General features: G+C 52.8%; 1 protein-coding gene across 50 annotated transcripts in view; it reads right to left on the bottom strand.

Annotated features, from left to right (window-relative positions):
* The window catches only part of Myo18a (myosin XVIIIa), a 101124-nt gene that overhangs the window by 32139 nt on the left and 46399 nt on the right, over nt 1–22586 (bottom strand). For 7 of the 50 annotated variants that reach the window (XM_087572963.1, XM_087572988.1, XM_087572995.1 and 4 more), the window contains 16 exons: nt 15003–15090; nt 14697–14803; nt 14424–14600; nt 13910–14123; nt 13549–13691; nt 12640–12740; nt 11841–11904; nt 11518–11662; nt 9374–9544; nt 9069–9159; nt 8638–8830; nt 7785–7871; nt 5138–5279; nt 4851–5010; nt 2643–2829; nt 2140–2383 (listed from right to left, as the gene is read on the bottom strand). In XM_087572963.1, coding sequence (XP_087429089.1) covers nt 2140–2383; nt 2643–2829; nt 4851–5010; nt 5138–5279; nt 7785–7871; nt 8638–8830; nt 9069–9159; nt 9374–9544; nt 11518–11662; nt 11841–11904; nt 12640–12740; nt 13549–13691; nt 13910–14123; nt 14424–14600; nt 14697–14803; nt 15003–15090 — 2314 coding nt within the window. 50 annotated transcript variants of the gene reach the window in all.

Below are 22586 nucleotides of genomic sequence, written 5' to 3'. Positions count from 1 at the left end.
GATATGAAGGCTTTAGCTCAGGGTAAAGCATGGATGTAGCCCAGGTTTCATTCCCAACACCGCAAATATATAAATATCTAATATACATTCTGTCTGCCTCTCTCGGTCAAAGTCACACGGTTGTAAGGAGTTGGGTATGGATTTCCAGGCTAGCCCCACAGTTTTTCAACTACAATCTGATGTCCTATTGCTTTTTCTTATTAAGGCTGCAAGGATTCACTCGGTCTCTATATTATTAGAGTCCTGAACTTGGAAGGGTAGAAAGCATCCAGACCTCCCAGCCATCCCCAAATCAGCTGTCCTCCATGATCTTCATTGAGAGGGCTTCCTGCGTAGTGGCTCCCTTCTCTATCAAGAGTTGAAGTCACACTCCAGGTCCATCTTCACCTTTAAATAGGGCCCTGGACCTTATTCCACATGGCAGTCACAGAGACCAAGTCAGAAAACATGTAGTAAGCACAACTTAGCATGTAGACGCTCAGTAAAATGGGACTTCCTGGTCTCTTGTCTCCTGAAGCAGGATTATGGGAGGGCTGCCCCACCTTGACCTTGAGTTTAAAGCTAAATGACAAAAACAAGAACCAAAAAACCCTGAAGTTCTCTTCCCCTACAGAGCATCTGGGCTTGAGGTCAAGCGAAGGGTAAGAGGGCTCCTGACTCAGGATAGAGGCTGGCAGGAATAGACTCCAGTCATACCGATTGCCCCAGGCCCACAGAAGAGGGCCAAAAGGTACACTCCAGATTACAGAGTTTCAAGCCAGAAAGAATCTGCTTCAGCTCTCAGCCAAGGAAACTGAGGCCTGAGATTGGAGCCACTGGCTTGCCCAAGGTCACCAAGGCTGCTGCTGGAGGCAGGAGTGGAGTTCACACCTGGGCTGCTGACAGCCAGCTGGGGGCTTGCTCTGGCCAGCCAGCTCTGGGAAACCCTCCAACTGGGAGATGAGGCTGATGCATGTGCCTGGTAATTGAAACAGGAGGCGGGGGCCGCCGAGGGGCCGAGACAAAGTGAGCTATTGATTGTATCTGAATTGCAATTAAATTGATGGGCCAGGATAGCAGGTCTGGACGCCTGGCATCTTAATTAATCATCAGTGCTATCGATGGTGGCTGGGGGCTGGGGGAGGGGGAAGCCGCTGCCGTTGGCCTCATCGATCTGCTTGTTTGAGTAAAGCACATTGATTTTGGTTCAGAGCGGTAACAATCTGGTTTTGAAATAATAAACACCAACTCCATATCAAGACGTGGGGACAGATCGATGATTTATTTAGAACAGGGTAGGAATCCTGTTTCCTGGCTTTCACTGCTGAGGAAAAATGAGGGTGCTCGTGGGGATACCTCGAGGGACCTGTCTGTGCGTGGGTGGGGCCCAGCCTGAGCTTCTAGGTGCTGGGGAGGAAAAAGAGCAGAAACCTGGCAATTCTTAATTTTTCTGCAAGAGGCTGGACAAGCCAACTGGCCTGGCTGGAATCCAGCTCTGCCCCTGGGTGACCCTAGGCACACTCCTTAGCCTCTCTGAGTCTTACCTCCTGACTTAGGGACGATAATAGTGACTGCTTCAGGAGGCTGCTGTGAATTATTGTGTGAAAGAGCTGGGAGGAACACCTGGCGAGCCATAAATACTGTACGGATGGCAACTGCTACTACCACCGTCCTCGTCCCCTCTGGAGCTGGGTCCATTAAAAGGGTCTTTTTGACCTTTCTTGGGAATATTATGTACTTCCAAGAGATTTAGCACCTGTTTCCCCTTGGGCAGATGGAGCTGAAAGGGCACTGAGTCTTCTTATCTGCTGCTACGGGCAGAGCTCACCGGCCCACACCAGGGATGGTAGCCAAGAGGAGCTGAGAGAGCAAATGATAGGGCATTTGGGACGGAGTGTACATGTGTGTGTGCATGTGCATGTGGTGTATGTATGCATGTGTGTGTGTGTTGTAACTAGAATGAGCAAGGAAGAGGAGGAGGAAAGAGTCTCACAGTAGAAAGTAATAAAGCAACAGGTTGGTCTGGGAATAGTCAAAAGAATGAACCTTCAGAAGGAAGGAGACCTCCAGCCAGTCCCTAGACAGAACAGCAGCAGGGCAGGATGGGGCTAAGCTCTGGGAAAGAGCTCCAGGGCTCGGTTGGGAGTGAAGATGTCTCACCTTGGCGGTACATGCGTATTGCATCAAGCAGGCGGGATCCCCGAAGCTGGGCACGGAGCAGGGACACATCCAGTTGTAGCAGCCCAGCCTCGCAGGGGTCTCCCGGAGGCAGGTCCAGCTCACTGCTGCTACTAACTCGGCGAGAAGAAGCAGATCGGGGCTCCCCAGGCCAGCCCTCGGCCACAGGAAGGAAGCAGTGCACGAAATGCATCTTGGACCTCTTGATGGTATCGATGAGGGCATCCTGCCAAAGGGGAAGGGGCCACCTTCAGTGCTCTGCTGTCTGGTACCTCTACTCCTCATCTGAGAGCAACTGGTCCACCACCTGCTAGGACATTGGTAAGCCCCGGCATCTCTGCCCTCCTCAGGCCCGGCTGGCCAGTCCTAGCAACCCCATGAGCAGTGATCAAAGCAGGTGGATCTGAGTGGGCACCAATGCCATGAGCATGTTGAGTGCCCCAACTGCCAGAAGTAAGGGAGCTGGGACCTTGCTGGACACTTACCACTTGCAGCTTGATCTGTATGCACAGTGACTTCTTCTTGACAGCTGCCATGCCAGTGGTAAAGGTTTTCCTCATGCTAGTTGCCCGGCGCAAGGCCAGCTGGGAGCCACCTTCCAGGCCTGCAATTGAGCCCGAGAGCACTGTGGCACTGCCTGCCCGGCCCAGAAACAGGTTGCTGATGATCTTTCTGGAGGAGGCAAGCCCAGAAAGGAGTTACAATGCGGGGAAACAGTGGCTGCAGTCCCTCTTACTCCAGCTCCTTAGGAGTCCCCTACACACACACACACACACACACACACACACACACACAAATGCACACACAACACACATACACACACAGTACACAACACGCACAATACACACACACAAACACACACAATACACAACACGCACAACACACACAAATACACACACACACAAACGCACACACAACATACATACACATACAATACACAACATGCACAATACACACACAAACACACACAATACACAACATGCACAACACACACAAATACACACACAAACACACACACTACACACATACACTACACATACAACACACACACACACACATAAACACACACACACACAATACACACACACCACACATAAAATACACACACACAAGCACACAAGTGAGCACACACCACACTACACATACATCACACATAATACACACACACACAAGCACACAAGCACACGCACACCACACATGATACACACATACTACACACACACCACACATAATACACACACCACACACAATACACACACACCACATACATACACAATACACACACACACACACACACACACACACACACACGTATGCCCCATATCCTACAACAAAACCAGAAGAAGCAAAAACCTGAGATAGACAGAGGCCATGCAGGGGCTTGGACAGTGGGAGCAATCCGCTCCTCCTCACCAGGGGGAGACATTTCTAATGCTATGCATTTCACCTCTGTGCATTACCTCCCTTGCGTAGGGCAGGGATATATAGACAGACAACTTCCTGTCTACAGAGGAAAAAGTTAACAGTCTATGACTTGAATGAATGGTGGGGCTTACATGATTTCTGCTTTTTAGTTTTTTTTTAATGGATTTCATTATGACATTTTAATGATTTTTTTAAAGATTTATTTATTATGTATATACATGAGTACACTGTGGCTGTCTTCAGACACAGAAGAGGGGATCAGATGGTTGTGAGCCACCATGTGGTTGCTGGGATTTGAACTCAGGTCCTCTGGAAGAGCAGTCAGTGCTCTTAACCACTGAGCCATCTCTCCAGCCCGATTTCTGGGCTTTTAACTGCCCTTTTTGTTTGTTTTAGGTTTTAGGTTTGTTTTGTTTTTCAAAACAGAGTTTCTCTGTGCAGCCTTGGCTGTCTGGAACTACAGAGTGATCTATAGACCTGGCTGGCCTCAAACTCACAGAGATCCACCTGCCTCTGCCTCCAGAGTGCTAGACTTAAAGGAATGTTCCGCTACCACCACCCATCAATTTCTGGGTTCTAAAACAATTTTTTCATTTCTGAATTTTGTTGAGGTCTGAAAAGATAGATTAGCAGTTCGAAGTGCTGACTGCTCTTGCAGAGGACCCGCAGCTAGTGGTAGCGTCTGTGTGACTCTCACTCCATGGGAATCTGATGCCCTCTTCTGGCCTCTATGGGCACTGCATACATGTACCCCTCTCCTCCCCTCATATACGCATAATTAAAAAAAAATAAAGTCTTCTAAAAATGTAGCCAAGGATGACCTTGAACTTCTGACACCCCTGCTACTAATGTCTGAGTGCTGAGGCTGTAGGTGTGTGCCACAGAGTTTGCTGACTGTGTTGTTTCTGCTTTCCCTGAAGAGTGAGGGAGCGGTCCACATTGACAATTCTGGGCACTTCTTTTTTTTTTTTTTTTTTTCCTTTTCTTTTTTTCGGAGCTGAGAACCGAACCCAGGGCCTTGCGCTTGCTAGGCAAGCACTCTACCACTGAGCTAAATCTCCAACCCCAATTCTGGGCACTTCTAACCAAGTCTCCCATCGCTTATTTCTGTAGGCTATCTATTCCTGTGTGCTCAAGCCCCTGTGACCTTGACTGCTGTCTTTCAGACCAGAGGCTTATCTGCCTTGCTAGTGGTGGGACTCTGACATATCACCAGAGGAAGGGAACTCAGAGAACAGTTGTAGAGTCAGGGTATGAGATGGCCTTACTTCTGGGAGTCCTGCAGGAGCCGGGGTGCATTCTGGGTGGCTGGGTTCTGCTTGGTGTAGTTCAGCCAGCCGGTCACATTGTACTCCACCCAGTTGGTACCATGGCTGTGGCCCAGGAGAAAGTGCCGTGGTTTGCTACTGCGCAGAAGAGGACTCTGACCTGAGGGTTCGTGAAGCAAAGTTCTGACTGTCAGGACCCAGACACTGACACACAGGGCGAAAGTCTGCCCGGCTTTTCCAAATCGGCTTTTCCAAATCGGAAGGGCTGTCCTCCAGGCACCGCCTACCTTTTTTGTCACCTTCCTGGGGGCCATAATAGGAGAAAAGACGGTCCAGGAGGGTATCCTCAGTCGCACCTGGCACCAGAGCCTCCTCTTCTAGGAGCCACAGTAGTCCTCTTGCCTCATCGGCATGGGCCAGTGAGCGAACCTATGGACAAGGGAAGAGATCCAGCTTAGCTGTGTGGCGCTGTGCAAAAGGAGCCATCCCCTCCCAACCACACACTATTAACAGCTATAGTCACAGGTGATTGAATTTGAATGGTGTGGCTCTGGTTGCTCAGTGCTGACACCTTGTGGATGAGATGGGCATAGGCGGGGAAAGAGCTGAGAAAGAATGCTAAGAATTCACCACAAAAGACTGTTGGGACTTGGGGTCCAAAGGTACCCAAGACTGAAGCTTCTTCTGATGTGTATCCATACTTAGAGCTTCTCCTCAAGCCTTATCCCTCAGAGGGCATGGGAGCAAGGTCAGCCTCCACACTACTCTCACTCCGTTGTGGATTCATTGCGACCACGTCTGTAAGTCTGTGCAAAGCTCAAAAGAGGCTTTTCTCTGCTTATTTATTTTGAAATAGGGCCTAACTAGGTGGACCAGGGTGGCTTCAAACACACAGAGATGGATGTGACTCTGCCTCCAGAGTGTTGGGATTAAAGGCATGTGCCACCACACCCAGCTTCAAAGAAGGCTCTTCAGAAATGATGGCTGTGGGGTTAACATCAGTCCCCGTGGGGAGAGTCCAGAGAGTGCCCAGATCACTGCTGGCCACAAACACAAGGACTAAACCCCTGAGGCAGGTGACTCTTTAGATGTGTCCCTGACTGAAGGGAATGACGGCCATTCAAGCAGACTACTGTCCTGGAAGGACCTGTAGTAGGTGTTGGCGAACAGTCTCTCTTTCTCTTTCTCTCTCATTCTTCCTCTCTCTTCTCTCTCCCTCTCTCATTCTCTTTTCCTCCCTCTCTCATTCCCCCTCTCTCTCATCCTCTCTCCTTTCTCCCCCTCTCTTATTCTCTTTCCATCCCTCTCTCATTTTCTCTCTCATTCTCTCCCCCTCTCTCATTCTCCCTCTTTCTCATTCTCTCTTTTCTCTCTCCCTCCCCCCCTCTCTCATCCTTTCTCTCCCACTCTCTCTCTCATGTGTGCACATGCATGTGGAGGAGAGGTTAATGCCAGGTATCTTCCTTCCTCAGCTTGTCTCCACCTTATATGTTGAGATAGGGTTTTTTGCTTGAACTTGTCAATTTGACTAGTCTAGCCAGCCAGCTTCTCTGGGAATCTCCTGTCTGTCTCGTGGGTGAATTCCGATTTTCGAACTTACAGCAAGAGCTTCACTAAATGAGCTACTTGCCTGGCCTCTAAGCCTCTAGTTTTTCAAGAGAGGCTGGAAATCTTATTTCTAATACCCCATGGAAATCAAGTAAACCAGGCCTGTGGCCATATCTGGCCTGAAGGTGCCTTTTCTGTGTCTCTGTGTATCCCCCTTGTCTTCCTTAGGCAGGAAGAACTGCCCACACCCCATTCTTGCTTGGCTTTTAGGGTCTGGCAGAAAGAAAAAATAAGAAAATTGGTCTCTCTGATCTACTGCCTATATCTTTTCCCCATAGAAGGGAGTCACGTCTGACTCCCAGAAGGCCATGGACCAGTGGGTGGTGAATATGGAAGAAGGACCAGAAGCTGGATATGAATAGCAAGAAGGAGTGACGTGGTACGGTACGTGGCACTGGAGACCCTTCCCCAGAACCATCAAACAGCAGAGGCCTCAAGGAGAGGATGCCTGATTTACAGCCTAACACACGTCTGCCCCCTGCTGTTCAGGAGACGCCAGGACAACCTCCTCTCTGAAGATGGTGAAGGCTCTCCAGGGAGGCCGCCACAGGAGCCCAGGTGTTAGGAACAGAAACTCCATCTTCCCTGGAGAGCCTCCCTGCGCTCTAGGCATTTGTTCCCACGCCTGTGCTAGCCCAGCAGGGCCCACTGCAGGGCAGACAGGGAGAGCCAGAGCAGATCAAGAGCTCTGCTGCCCAGCAAAAACATCACTCTCCAAAACACGGACAGGCTGCAAATTCTGGAAAGGAAGACAACTACCAAATGCCAGCTTCTCATTAGGCAGTCAGTGCCCTGGGCAACAAGATATCCAAGACAGGGTGGCAGCTTGTCCCCAAGGCTGTGGAGTGAAGACTCATATACACACCTTTGTCCCTACACTGTTTCCCTGTTTGAGGGTGCTGCTGCTTCCGGGAAGGCCCTGGGAGACTCATCTGTCTTCCCTGGCCATGAAAGGAATGATCATAGCCTCTTGATTTGGAGTCTCACCCCCACACCTCCAACCGACAGCAGCAGACATCAGGGCTTGTGGCAAGTACACTGAAGGCTCGGCCAGGCTTAGGACAAGGTCTGAGCCTCAGGTAGCAAGAGAAGAGGGACATTTTCTTGTTTGGCTGGGACTCTGGACTTTGGTTCCCCACTCTGCTAGGCAGGAGAGTGTGCACCCTCACAGGCAGACTGAGTGTAGTTGTGTGGTACATACTATATGGGTGTGATCCTTCTCAGGCCACAGCGGCAGCCCCGGCAGCAGCTCAGTTGGGAGGGATCTACCAGAGGTAAGCGAGTAGAAAGAGTTGGGCTAGCCTATGCTTCCTTAACAATTCCTACCAGGGACTGGTGGGAGGCCTGGTCCACAGCAGCCACTGAGTCATCTGTGACTGGCTCCAAGTCATCAAACGCCAGTTCGATGTTGTCCTAGGAGAGAAGGTACAACAATAGTGCATAAGGGACCACGAAACCTACAGAGGCAGGCGGGTGGGGCCTCGAGGGTCAGCAAATGCAAGGCCTCATCTCCATGCAGAAGCCCCACTAAACTGTCCCAAAGGACAAACAACTCATTGTCCCTCAAGATAGTAATACTCAGGATCTTTTGACAGCTAAGATTCCCACTATCTCTTTTCAGACTAAACTGCAGTCATACTCGGCTGTTACGTGCACCAGTTGATTAGGCAATGTAGAATAAGCCCTCTCTCCATTTCATCCAATCATCCTTAGAACCATGCAGACAAAGGCATGTCCCTCCCTCTGGGGTCTTCTCTTATCCAAGACAAATACCATTTTCCACAGGAGGAAGAAGTCTCAGCTCTCACCTCATCCCAGAGAGCTCTTCAGAGGGTTTCAATAATGAGCGACCACACAAGTCTTAGAGTCTAAGGGATCTGGGGCAGGGATCTGGGAGAAGAGGCACCCAGGCCCACTCTGAGGCAGAAACTGCACTGTGAAAAGGGGGCATAAAGAGGCTCCAAGAAGACCTCTCAGGATTCCGAATATGCCTTCAGCTTCCTAGAGCACAGATTAGTCACAAAGAAAGGACACACAGCTGAGGGCCAAGATGATTCTCCACCCATAAAACAGGGAGGGCAGAAACGAGGTGGGATGGAGAGCTGGGAGTCGGCGATGCACGCGTGCAAAGGGAGGGGAGGAGTAGGGTTCCAGCAGGGCCCCGGTGGCAGCTTCCTACCTCCTTGTACCTTTCCAACTCCTGGAGGAAGGTGCGCTCATGGAACAGCTTCTGCAACCTGTCCTGGGCATAGTTGTGGCACAGCTCCTCGAAGGAGGCGCCACGGGCTGAGCCACCCCATTCAGGGTTCTGGAAGCCTGGTGTATCCACAATCATCATGGAACACAGTGAGTGCTGGCTGGACTTGAGAGCCCTTAGTGGGAAGAGCCTGGGTCAGAGCTGGATGGGCCACTACCACACAGTGAGCCCCACTTCTCTGCCCTGCATGTGGCCAGCCCCTTCCCCTGCCCAGTACCCAGTGACCCTGGCTTAGAGGGCTAGCCAGTCCTCTGTTGGTGGAGGACAGCCTTGCCCAAGCCACCACAGAAACACCAAACCTACTTTTACTGAAGGAGAAAGTGGGGAGCCTCTGGGTTCCACTTGGCACTTACCTGTTTACCAGGGAGATGAGGAGAGTAAAGAGCTCGCTGTAGAGGCCAGACGCCATACCCTCTAAGCACTCCAGAGCACTCAGCTTGGTGCCTAGGGGACCAGAGGAACACATGTAGCTCCAGTCCTGGGGCCACCAGACCTGCACAGCCATGCTCTCTGCCCACACAGCCAGCACAGAGTCCTGGGGCTGTCCCACTGCAAGCATCTACTCGCTCTATTAGACCTGCCCATTCCCAGATGGCAACAAGTCCCAGGCAAGGCCTCCCAATCCCCCTTCTCAGCTAAGGGGCCCTGGCACCTGTACCCTCTCCCAGGCCGCTCTCCTCAGGGCCCTGACGGAAGGAGGTAGACCGTTGCAGGGTGCCGCCTTTGAGCTGGTGCTTGAAGATCGCTGAGGACAGCTCTTCCAAGCTGCAGCCTAGCAGGTATGCGGCCTTCTGGGCCCATTCATGACGGGCAAATTGCTTACGTCCACCTGTGGGGTAGGAAAGAAAAAAAAAGATCTAGCACCTTACGTTTTCCTTAGGACAACTGAAGACCGCTGAGACTTTTGGCACCCTCACCCCATAGGATGGGGGAGTTGACATCTTCCAGAGGCAAAAGACAACTCTGATGTGAGCTTGGCATGGGAACAGAACCACCAGCAACTGTCAGCTCTTCCAGAGTCCTTTAAGGGTGGAAAGAGCAGATCCTAAAAGAAGCACTAACACCACGCGCTGCCACTAGAGGGCGCACAAATCAGTTTCAAAAATCCCTTTTCTCCGGCTTGAGTTGGGTGAGGGCCGTTTCAGAGGATGAGGCCCACCCAGCAGGAGCACTGGAACCACGCCAGCCTGTGGGGGTTTAGCGAAAGAAAGCAAGTGCACCTGTCCTTTCCCTGGATACTTTTAAGATCCTTCCCCACACCCCTTCCCTAAGGGAGACCATAGACACCTTAATGGCTCAACAGTGGAGAAGCAACAGAGCCGCAGGGGAAAGGGAACGGCCCACACAGACGGCTACGCTGGAGCCAACATGTGTCTAATCACAGCAATTAGGGAAAGCTAACAAGAAACAAGGTTTTTACCTTCAGCAGCTTCTGTAAGGCAAAGGACCAGCATGCAGCATGCAAAGAAAAACAGTGTGTTAGCAAACAGTCATCAGCTGAGCCCGCCAGGCCCTCGGGAGGGGCTGTGGGAGGCAGGGGTTTATGAAGATGAGCAGGCAAGAAAACACGATCTTATTTGGCTCTGAGATACAAAAGTGCACAGTTTCAAAGGGATGTGTTTGTGGATGCCATCCCACTGACAGAGACCCACAGATGTCCCACTGTGCCGCGCGCGCGCGCGCGCGCGCACACACACACACACACACACACACACACACACACACACACACAGAGTAAGGAAAGAACGACACTACTCAACACTCCACAGCAGTCACAACTGCAGAGGGTCTGAGGAAACCTGGGCCTGACTCCTCAGAGTACAAGCACTTCTCTCAAGGCATAACGCCCTCACACCCTTCCGCCTAAGAGTCTGAAGCTGGTCTCACAGAGACCAGACACCCGGACACTTGTCCCTGCATGCACCCACCCACAGCTGCCAATGCTTCCCAGCTCCTGCTAAGCAGCTCCAAGAAGACAGAGAGAGCAAAAGCCACACGTGCTGTCTAGAGCCAGCATCCCCTTGTGCACAGCAGGAGGAAAAGGGGGTGAAGAGGAGAGAACGGTCTTCCAATTCGGATTGTACCCCAGCCATCCACAAGCATGGATCCATCCCAAGTGCTGAGTCCATCCATCACCAGGTGCCTGCTGCCCCCTAGTGACCACCACCCTGACATGCAGGAGAAAGAGCAGCAACTACCAACCCGGTGCATTGAAAGAGGGAGAAACTGGCCTCAGGAAGCCCCAGGTTCTGGATGGAAAATTGACATGGGGGGGGGGGGGGGCTCTCAGAGGTCCCACAGCTCTCCGGCTCTTCTTCTATCCTTAAATAAGGCTTCTCCTCAGACCAGTTCTCCATGCCATGAGAATGAACCCAATTCCCAGAAGCCCAGAGAAGCACCAAGACAGTCAAGCAGGTCCCTATACCCCAAGGTATGCCAAGGTTAGTTACCGGCTTGCTCCTCAAGGGGCTCTATCAGGAAGGGAATGAGAAGGAGAGTCACTCGCCGCACTGAGGGAGTACCATCCCTCAACCCTACAACCGAGCCACCCACCCGCTCGCTCCTCACTCTCAGTCTTGACAGCTAAGGCCAAGCCTCGGGCAATCATGGGCAGAGAGGCTTCCTAGCCCGCTGTGATGTGGAGTACTGAGACAGGTTACAGGTAGGACTATGCAAGGGGGTGGGGGAAGGTTGTCTGGTGATAGCTGAATGTTAAGACACAACGTGTGGGACAAGAACAAATAACACAAATGGGTAGGGGTCTCCAAGGCATTCTGGGTAACAGGACAGGATGCCCATTACCTTTGGTAGCTCCAGCAGCCCCCAGGTGGTAGATGGAAGCCAGGATGAGCCAGCAGGCCTTCTGTTCCTCAGGGGAGATGGCCAGCACCTTCATGGCCGTCTGTAGCTTACTGAACTGCTGAGCAGCCCTCTGCTTCTCCTCAGGCTGGAGGTAGAGAGCAGTGCTGGCTCTGGACCTCAGAGGGCTTCCCTTTCAGCATTCCCCACACCACTGTACCCTCTGGGAAGGCAGGGCCAGGCTAGAACCACCCCTGAGGAACCACCTGCCAATGGAGGCTTCTAGCCACAGAGTCACCAACTCGGTCCCGGAGGCAGGCTCTCACCTTGGACAATGGCACAATTCCAAACACATTGTTCTCTGCCAAGTGGTTCAGGTGGAGCTCTGTCCTAGGGGTACAAATGAGGCATCAGCATGAGGCTTGGTCCCCAGGCCGAGGCCATATCCCTCTCAGAGATGACAGCTAATCACAGCTTTCAGACTGTTCTGTCTGCCCATCACCCCAGTCATCCAGTCAGATCTGCCACATTTCCTAACTGGATTGGATTCCTCAGCAGGACACCAACCTCCCTAGAAGAAAGGGTATAGTCAGAGCCCTGGAGAGGAGCAGGGAGCCTGCGTGAAGGACACATTTGTGCCTTTGCTGTAAAGGGAGCTGAAGAGGGTTCCTGGAGCCACCTGCTCGGCCTGGAGCAGGGAGCCAGTCTGAAGGCATAAATGGGAGAACATGGTGGAGGTTATCCAATGAGCCGCTGAGGGCCAGCTGGAGGGCACTGAAGAAGGCTTGGCTCTCAGGCCACTCAGCTTACAGCACTGCACAACTGCAGGCAAGCTACTTACCACCTACATCCTGGTGAGCTTCCTCCCCAGACCTGGAGACAACCGGACACCAAAGTGCCAGTTGTGTCCCCTTCACACGGCATGACCCCAAGATTTCAGACCAAGTAGTTCCTCAATGGCAAGACCTGCGTCTCTATAATCTCAGCATCCCTAGGGCCCAGCATGGAGCCGCACGCAGCAGGTAATGGACACAGACAGACACAGGAGGCAGAAGCTGGCCAGGTTCACAATCTTAGTCAGTGGGCTGGAGTCCACAGCCCCATTCAAGACCCATCGCATCTCACCTGAGGGTGCTGTCCCCACAGGCCAGCAAGTAGTAGAAGACATTGAAAGTGGCCTCGCTGGCTGGGCGTCGGGCCACACGCAGCTTCTCCAGGAGCATGGTCTATGGCACAGCAGAAGTGAAGAAGGGTCACATTCCTGCTACCCACAATCCTCCAAGCCCAGACAGCCAGCAGGGCATCCTATTCCCAGGAGCTCACCCACCAACCACTTCACCTCTCTAAGTTCAGCAAAGGTAGAAACCAGAGCCATGCGAAAGAAGAAAGTCCCCGGCTCCTGGAATGGGGGGTGGTGGCTGCTACCATGCCCAGTACCCAAGAACCAGCCTTCCTGGGGTGATGGACACTTATGGCAGATCATTTGGGGGATGGCAAGATGGCTTAGCAGACAAAAATGCTTACCACCAAGTCTAACAACCTGGGTTCAATCCCCGGGACTCACATGATGGGAGCAAATAACTGACTCCAGCAAGCTGCCCTCTGACCTCCATGCTGTGGCATGCCGGTGTGCGCACACACACACACACACACACACACACACACACACACACACACACACACACGAGTAAACAAATAGACATAGATTTTGAAAAAGAAATTTCATTCAGTGTGAAGAGAAAAGTCAGTGTGCCTGGGCCTTACGCTATCATCAAGTGTGGGCTCTCGCCTACAGAAGTCCCAAGGCCCTGGGTCTCAGAGAGTGGGCAGAGCAGGTTGGGGTTCCCAGCAATACAGTGGAGAGGGAAAAAGAGTCGGACAGGAGACTTGGGGGGGCAGAATGGGGACAGTCCAGGCCAACACTGCCTGTGTCATGAGATTCATTTCATTATCAGAATCCCAAGTCAATGAGGCGCTGGAGAGTAAGACCCAGGGCTCCATCTTTGCTTTCGAGGCCTGGGCAGTGCCCCTTACCTGGACGGAGGCTGAAGCCACCTGGCCAGCTTGGTCAAAGTCCAGGGAGAGGATCTGGGAGAAGCGGGTGGCACTGCCGTTCATGATGGTAGGGCTGTTCCCAAAGGCTTCCAGGAGGGTGGCCAGAGCCTGCCACTTCTCCACTGCAGAGCACAGACCCAGGGGACATCAGGAAAACCAAGAACAGCTTATCCCCAAGGCATGGGCTCCAGAATGCCCCAGAAACAGCTGCCCAGGGATTGGGGTTGAGGAGTTATTCAGGGATAAGGAACCCAGGGGGAAAGAGGCAGCATCTTGGTGGATTGTTCTCCCCCCCCCCGCCCCCACTTCTCTTGTCTGTTTTCCCTGCTGCCTGCCTCACCTGAGAACACCTTGTTCCCGCTGGTGCCGGCAATGGTAGCCAGATACTGCACCAGATGCTGAGAGCTGGTGGTCTTGCCACTGCCACTACTGCCCAGAAGGACGATGGACTGGTCCTGACGACTCATCAACATGGCCCTATATGCAGTCTGGGCTACGGCATAGATGTGGGGTGCCATGTCCTCCCGCCGACACCCCTTGAACATGTGCATCACCTAGAACAGGAGAGGCATAGAGGGAAGGAAGAGGCTCTTACGGCCGGACCCACCTGCTCTTCTCTAGGGCTTACATGTTTCCGTAATGTCGCTCTAGAGATGCCCAGGTATTTTGAGGGCCAGGCCATGCATGGAAATAGAGTCTGTAACTCTATAAGACTGCAGGATATCCCTCTGGCCCTACCCTTTGACTCCTCTACCGGGGTCAACTATGAACTCAGTGGATATAAAGAGGAAGAGTAGAGAACCAGAAAAGGTAGGATGAGGCAGGTGGGTGGGTGGGTCCAGAGGAAGGCACACCTTCTCTGAATACACAGCAGGAGCCCCTCGGGGGCTAAGGACAAGCAGGCTAGGGCCGGCATAGGTGTGTAGCAGGCTGGCCCCATAGCGCTGGCGCAGTGTATGCAGGACGCTAGACTCGTTGAGGTACACCAAGGAGGCCAGATCTTCTAGTCGGTCACATGAGGGAGCGTTAGCCTGGGAAGACAGACAGTGAAGACACCGATCTCATCTCCAACGCGGGGGACAGGCCTGCCCTCCCTGTGACCTCCCTTGCCAGAAGCTCCTTCCAACCTTCTCTACGTCATCTTCATCCACATCCAGGATGGCTCCATCCTGGTCTAGCTTCACGCGCACCTTCCCCTCGGGTAGGCTGAGCTCCTCCGACTTGAGCTGGCTGGCTGCAGAGCAGAGGTAGTTGGACTTGGGCCTGGGAGGTTCTACTACTCTACTTAGGCCTTCTCGTCCGTCCTGCTTTCTTCCCCACTGGCTCACCAGCCTCTCCTTGCTGCCGACCAGGCCTTACCAGAAGCAGAGGCATTCCCTCATGCCAGTTCTGACTCAAGTCTCACCATCTGTAGCCCATGTTCAAAGACTCACCTAAGGAGAATCCATCTCTATGGACCAGCCACACCTTCTCCGTCTCATACCAGGCCTCTTCAGCGGCAATCTGCTCTTCTGTCTTGGCCTGTCAGAGGGAAGGGAGGGACAAACAGACATTGCTTTAAAAGGTAAGAGACAAGGACAGCAAGAATGAGGAGACAAGGGAGGAAAGGGCTTCAAGTTGAGCCAATGGGCAAGTGGAAAAGTCAGGCAGGAGACACAGGACACGGGAGTGTGAGAGGGGTTAGGAAAGGAGGGTAGGAAGCCAGGAGCGCTGAGAACAAAGACAGTGAGACCAGGGACTGTAACTTTGAGGGTTCACTGTGGCCAGGGGAGAACAGATACCAGGGAAGCGAGTCACCGGGCTCCATCTCCAGCTGCCTCTTTCCTTCCTCCCTGGGAGCCTATGAGATCTGCATCCTGACTCAGCCCTGAACTCTGGCCCCAGTCATGGGTTCTTTTATGCCAAAAGAAAGGGCTCTTCTCCCGAGATGGATTCTGCATTAGGGAACAATAGAGGCCCTGGGCTCTCACCTGAAGACGCTCTATGTTGGCAAGGACATAGTGCCCTTCTCCTCCAAGTCCCCTTTGTGGACTTGGAAGGTTGTAGCTGCACAAGCCTAGTGGGCATATTAGTGTCATATGCGGTCACAGGGTGGCATGGGCATGAGACAGAGCTGACTGGTCAAAGACAGGGAGCACAGAAGTAGGAGTGAAAGGACTGGGAAGCCCCAGAGGTCAGAGATCAAAATAGACATTGATAACAGAGGTCAGAGATCACTGATCAAAACAGGCATTCATAGCAGAGATGTGGGGCTATCAGATCTGACACCCTCTAATAAGAACACCTGAACTAGGGAACAGTGGCACCAGAGGAACTGGGACCAAAAAGGGACCTTGATACAATGGCTGCAAAACGTCAGCAATGTCATGGCACCTTGGGGGAGGCTGGCCACCCCAGAAGCAGACGCCCTCAGGCTTAACACTGACTCCAACACTCTCCCCAGATGGCAACATGCAGATTCTCACCCTAGGTGTGTCCCTTTCTCATGAGACCCCAAACTGAGGCACAGACCCCATCCTATGACACTTAACCCTGGGTGAGGGATCAGAAGATGGCAAGAAACATGAAGGCAGAAATATTGTGTGATCTTTATCACGTTTCTTAGATTGAAAAGGAGGGAGATCAATAGGTTGATCATAACAAAGCTGTCAATGCTTGGTTTGTCTAAGTGAGAAAAATTTTAAATGCTGGGCTTTTAATCTTTTAATATTTAAAGGATTGAACAAGAAGTATTGGTGCAGGCCTTTGATCCCGGCACTCAGGAAACAGACGCAGGCTCTGAGTTCAAGGCCAGCCTGGTCTATATAAAAAGTCCTAGAAGAGCCGGGGTTAGAGAGAGAGACTCGCAAAAACTAAATCACCAGTGTTTTGTCTTTTCCAAATCACGTGTGAACCAAGTGAAACTTGTGTTCTGGTGACATCAAAGGGTCATGGCCTGTCTGAGAACAAGTTTCTCACACTGACCAGGAGGTGGAGACAGAGACCGTCTGTCTCATCTTCAGGCTGGGGCTAAGGGAGGAAGAAAGGTCTTTCAAGTGCTTTCCTCCAGAGAGTGATCAGGGTGGCAACATCTGGGCTCCAGTGGCTGAGAGGCAAAGCTGGGGCCATGAAGTTCCCCAAGGGCCACACCTGCACCATCTCAGCTCCCCTGGGTACCCCAATATAAAGTGGGAACCTAGAGGGAACGAGGCCTTACACTCCAGCAGGAGGCCCGAGCACAGACGCCAGCCCAGGTGTAGGGTGGGGGTGGTGGGTTGTCACTGGAGAAAGCAGAGGGCTCCTGGGTGGGGCAGGAGCACCCTACCTGGCTGTGGGCAGGAGAGGCGGCCACGGGGTCCAGCTACCAGCAGCAAGCAAAGAGAGAAAGAGAAAAAGGTGAAGACAGGTAGAGACCACTGCACATCCCCTCCAAAAGACACCCCTGGGCATCAGAGCCAGTGCTCTGTTCCTTATACAGAGTGGGAGTCAAGAGCACTTGCCCAGGATTGGGCTGCTGGTTAGGCAAGAGAGGCCAGACCTCGACAGGAGAGGTTCTTGTTATCATCAGACCCTATAGAAGGCAGGCTCTTGTGGGTCATTCCTGTGGCACACAGGCATCTGACATCTGACACTCTTTCTAGCCAGTCTGTCCTGGACTGGCTATTCAGTCTACACTGGATTAGTCTTGCTCTCCCACACCCCTGGTAGGCTAGGTCACCTCACAACACCCAAGGCCTACCTCCCACCTCCATTCTCCTGCCTTTTCCCTCCCCCAGGGTGGCAGTTTCCCTATGGATACCAGACACCAAGAGAATGCTGTCTGCCTCTCTAAACACAAGCCCAGAGGTGTCGCTCCCCATGCCAGGGGCTACATTTCAGAGCTAGCACAAGGGAACTGACAGCCTAAATCTAAGTCACATTCTTCAAGCTCCCACTGCACCATGTTTCACACCTGGGCAGGCACAGTGACCACATTGCGAGCAGAGGTATCATTCCGGCCAGCTCCAACCCTAGCTACCCGTTAACTGCCCAACCCTTGAGACAGACTTGACCTTTACACTACATTCTGGTTACTTAAAGACCTCCAAAGCCTTTCTGGTAGAAATGGGAGCCGGGCAAGCCTTGGACACTGCTTGTTAGAAATAAGAAGGGTTAATATTCACATGGGTCTAGACACTGGACAAAATGCGGAAAAACTGACTCCTGCTTTGTCATACACCAGGCCCTCACACCAATGAGAAGTCAGTCCTCAGAGCAGGAGACCAGGGCTAGGGAAGGAAGCTGGGTCCCCAGCTGTGAAGGGCCTCTGTGTGGTCACATGGCACTAGGCTGTCTGGAGTATCAATATTCCATAGAGTTCAGCTTTCCTTTGTTCAACCAGAGAACCACTGTGAGAGTACACACACACACACACACACACACACACACACACACACACACACGCACACACTCCAACAACCGGCTTTGGGAAGAAAGGGCCAGGGATTGGGAACCCTGTACACAGGGAGGTGGCATTACAGGAGCTGTGAAGATCCTCTCAAGTCGCTGGTGTGCTTCCTCTGCAGGACTCAGCCGGACCCCGGGGTCAGCTCCTGTCTAAAGGTTAAACCACTATTAGCTCTGGCCCAGGGGACAGTGGGGGCGCCACATGCCAAGCTCTTAGCCCAGGAAGCCACTAGGACCCAGTGCAGAAGTGGAACAGGGTCGGGGAGACAAGCCAAGCGCCAATTTGAGTTTTGAAACTCTGCTATGATAAGAAAAAGGAACAGGTAGGTACCTGTGAGGCCTGGGGTTACCTCTTCCTTCTGTTCTAACCATTGTGATCTCGAAATAACCCTGTTATCCACCCACCACCCCATTTGTTCCTGTTGCAGGATGAACAAGAAATGAACTCCAGGTCAAGACAAGTCTCAGCCCCCAACTCCACCCGAGTGCAAGAAGAAGGTGCAGAGAGCTGGAAGGAGGCCATGGCCCAGGACAGGCACATGACACTCCCTGACCACTTAGAGGTCCCCCAAGGAACTGAAATTCAGCTCCTACCCTGATCATCATGCCAGAAAGCCCCTGCCAACTCTTCCGCATGGACAGGAACACACTGGCCAGACAGAGCAGGCCAGGAGGGTGGGGGAAGGGTGGCAGCTGGCTTTCCTCTATATCCTGCAATACACAGGAAGAATGGGGGCAAGGCGGCTTCCAGGAAAGATGGCTACCAAGAGGAAGCACCCAGTGAGTGCTTCAAGGTCCCAAGGCTGTTCCCTGGCACCCACCTCACTCCTCTATGAGCTACAAGAAAGCTGGGAAACCTCAGGGAAGCAGGGTGGAAGTTAATGTCACCCCAACTCCCCCACATACACACACCTTACAAGACCTCAGCAGGATGCACAAGGTGGAGGAGCTTGAAAAGAACTGATTCTAGTTCAAGACCAGCCTAGGAGCCAACACCCGTGAGGATGGGTCAGTGCAGCTACAAAAGGGCTCACTATGCCTACCTGCCACCCACGCACAGGGTTTCCCAAGGGTCCTGCAGTGGGTGGATGTTAAGGCCTGAGGAAAGCAGTGATGGCATTAGTGGCTGTCAGTCACTACCATTGCTGGCACCTGGTGCCAGGGAGCAGGCTTGGCATATAACCTGCATCATATCTAGTTAGCATAGCCACCATTCAGAACTCCAAAGAGTCCCCCAGACAAAAGATTCTTCTTTAATTATTTTGGTGGCAAAACCACGCTGATCTTTTATCATCCTGAAGTGAGAATGTTCATGGGTCTGCTTTGGACATAGTCCCACAAGGTGGTTGCAGGTGGCTACTTGTATGTATACCAGAAAACATTCCAAGATAGAAAAATGACTAGTTCCCAGTACTTACAGCCCCATAGAAGGTACTTAGGACCTACGTTATAACTCCCCACTGGACAGACAGGCCCTTGGAGACAGACCTTGCTGAGGTCTCCCAGGGGTAGGGCTGAGGAGATGAGCCTAGATCACCTGACTTAAGAAACCCGTTTCCACCCTGCGCTCCTCTGCCAAGACTCAGGCTTTGACTCTCATGGAAAGGCCTGCGGCATGCTGGTCAGCAGTTCCTATCTCAGCAACCAGGCCAGACCAGGCCATCACTCACTCTGACACAAAGTTAACGAAAGTCATGCAGCCCCTGCCATGGGGGGCACATAACCCTGGGCCAGCTTTGATCATGCAAGGTTCCCCCAGGAGTGAGGAAGTCACCATGAGGGTGCTAAGCCCTCCAGTAAGAGTAGGGAGGGGCATAGGAGGTTAGTGGCACACTCTGGTACCTCCTGCTGCACATCAGAGGCTGGCGACTTGGCCTGCTGCTCTCCGGAGGGCGTCAGCTTCGGGCTGGCCAAGTTTGGCTCAGCAAGCTCTTGCGCTGGGCTTGGGGATCCTGCTTTCTTTGGGGAGTCCACCATGTCTGGAGAGCCCGATTCTCCAGAGGGGGCTGGCTCCTGGCTGGGGGCCTTCTCCCCTTTCCCAGGAGGCTGCTTGCTGCGGGACTTGTGGTCCTTGCCTCTGCCCTTAGACATCAGACTGCGTAGGCCCAGGGAGAGCTCATCCTTGGCCGCCTCCTTCTTTGCTTCAGGCTTTGGTGGAGCAGGAGGAGGAGGAGGAGGTGGTGGCGGTGGTGGGGGCTTGGGACTAGAGGCTGCCTTTTCTCCCTTCTTGCCTCGAGCTGGATGCTCAGGGGACTTGGCTCCTCGGCCTGGAGGCTCCTTGGCATTCCCAGGCTCCTCGCCAGGCAGTACCTTGCTGACCACCTTCCTCACTGCATTCGCCACCCGCTTCCGGGACAGACCTTGGGCCTCTTCATTTGGGCCCTCTGCTGGGGCAGCCTCTAGGCCATTCATAGTGAGCGTGGGTTCGGGACTCTTGACTCTCTGGGAAGTCTCTGAGGGTACCGGGCTGGTGGCAGGTTGAGGACTCCTAGGTGGGGCACTGCTGTCCTTAGAGCTGGTCTCTAGCTATAGTTACATAAATACAGGTGGACATGAGTAGCAACCTCATACCCCTACCCACATCATGCACACAGGATGAAAGGGTGTGTGGCCTCGGCCCCAAGACAGATCTTCCATTCACCCACCAAACAGCACCCAGATGCAGAAACTCCCCTCTCTCCTCTAGTATTCCTCTCTCTACCTTCTAGAGTCTAGACATCTGGACAGAACAACTGCATGGAAAACCTTGGCTCTTCTTTCTCACAGATCACCCTGCTGCCACCCCCAGAGGGTGTGAAGGGCACTGAAAACACTAACACAAAGGGTCCCAAAGGCCATAAGCACCTTAGAATTAGTCTTTAAGTCAGAGTAGCAACCAAGGCCCAATCCACCCGCACCCCATAACCTCACAGCCAGTAGGGCTGGAAGGTAAGGAGGTCAGCTCCTATCACCAGTCCCAGGCCTGTCTCCTCGGGGCTCCCTGCCTTCGCCATCCCTGCTTCCTCATCACTCAGTTCTCTAGGCAGTCGGACCCCCTGCCTGACCGTCCTGCAGGAAGAAACTGACAAAGTACTCCTCCTGAGTCAAGTTTCTCCCTCGACCCAGCTCCTCTGGTCCGTAGCCACTGTCTCCCCTGCACCTACACTCTTAGGAGCTGCAGAGACTCAGTGCTGGACTGTTCCCTCCTACAAACTTCTCGTGGGTTAGAGACTCTTACCTCCCAGAGAGCATGTGTGGAATGATAAAGGAAAGCAACTCGGGCCCACAAAGGGTTAAGCATTCCTAAGCAACACCATGCTCCCTGGGGAGCAGGGTCCAGCTGGGCTGGGTGGCTACCAGCCTCTGGGCATCCAGGAGTTGCCTGGTGTAGGTTGGCATTCTCTATCTAGGGTACCCACTCCCTCCCTGATACTATGCCAGGAACTGTCTGGGGAGGCGGGAGGCCAGCCGCTACTAGGAGGGCCACGCTGGCTAATGACAGGGCAGTTCCTGCAAAGCTAACCATACTGCCTGTGGTTGGAGGCAAGGTCAATTCAGGAGCTGACCGGACAGTGACTTGTTACTCCCTGAGCTGTAGAACTCACTCCTCCATCCCCTGAGCAACCGTGATTCTAGATCACACGCTGTGAAGGGCTGGCTGCCATGCCTGTTTACAGACTCACAGATGACAGACCTGCCACATGCAGAGGGTGGCTCCTCTTCTGAGCACAGCTGAGCCACGGGCTTTGGTCCAGGCTCTGCTCTAGGGACGGTCTACTGAGGGGTAAAGAGGGAGGGCTCTTCTTCAGCTTCTTAGGCCTAGAGTATTGGGGGGCATGACAGGGGACTGTGGAACTGGCCATAGCTCCAACTGTCAGGTCCTTTTCCCTTCCCATTCCTGACTTCCTCCTCAACCCCCACAAGTAAAGATGGGGGCATGACAGTAATTGCTAGCACATACATTGTATTTTTTGCCTGCTAGACACTCTTCTAAGCACTTTACATGTTAGAAAGAAAGAAAGGAAGGAAGGAAGGAAGAAAGGGAGGAAGGAAGGAAGAGAAAGAGAGAATCTGGGCTACTCTGTACTCTGTGGCTCTACACATCTCAAACACATCCTTTTTTTTTTTTTTTTTTCGGAGCTGGGGACCGAACCCAGGGCCTTGCGCTCGCTAGGCAAGCGCTCTACCACTGAGCTAAATCCCCAGCCCCCAAACACATCCTTAGGAATCCCAGGTCAGCCTTGGCCTTCCCAGATTGTTTACAGTTCCAGAGGAAGCCACAAGCCTGGGTAATCAATCATCCAAGGAAGTAAGTAGGGACAGCAAGGACACTTTGCCTATCCTGAAAATGTTTGCATCTTCTCTTAGACACACTGCTCAGAAAATATCTTCCCTCTCACCCTTCCCTCTCCAGCTTTATTCAGGGTCTCTGTCCTAAGGTGGTAGGGCCTGGGGACATTGGGTATCTATGGCACAAAGGTTGTGCACAGAGCAGCTGAGGAGTGGGGTGGGGTGGAAGTGCCAGCAGCAGCTGCCTTGAATCCCTCTATCCCTCTGTGTCCTTGTCTTGGGCCGCCCAGTGCAGGCTGCAGAATCCTAACAGCTGAGCTTTC

Source organism: Rattus norvegicus, chromosome 10 (assembly GCF_021556685.1).
Source record: "Rattus norvegicus strain SHRSP/BbbUtx chromosome 10, alternate assembly SHRSP_T2T, whole genome shotgun sequence".
In the NCBI taxonomy this organism is placed as follows: Eukaryota; Metazoa; Chordata; class Mammalia; order Rodentia; family Muridae; genus Rattus; species Rattus norvegicus.
The sequence above is the reverse complement of the archived record's forward strand: the minus strand, read 5'-3'. Positions and strand labels throughout refer to the sequence as shown.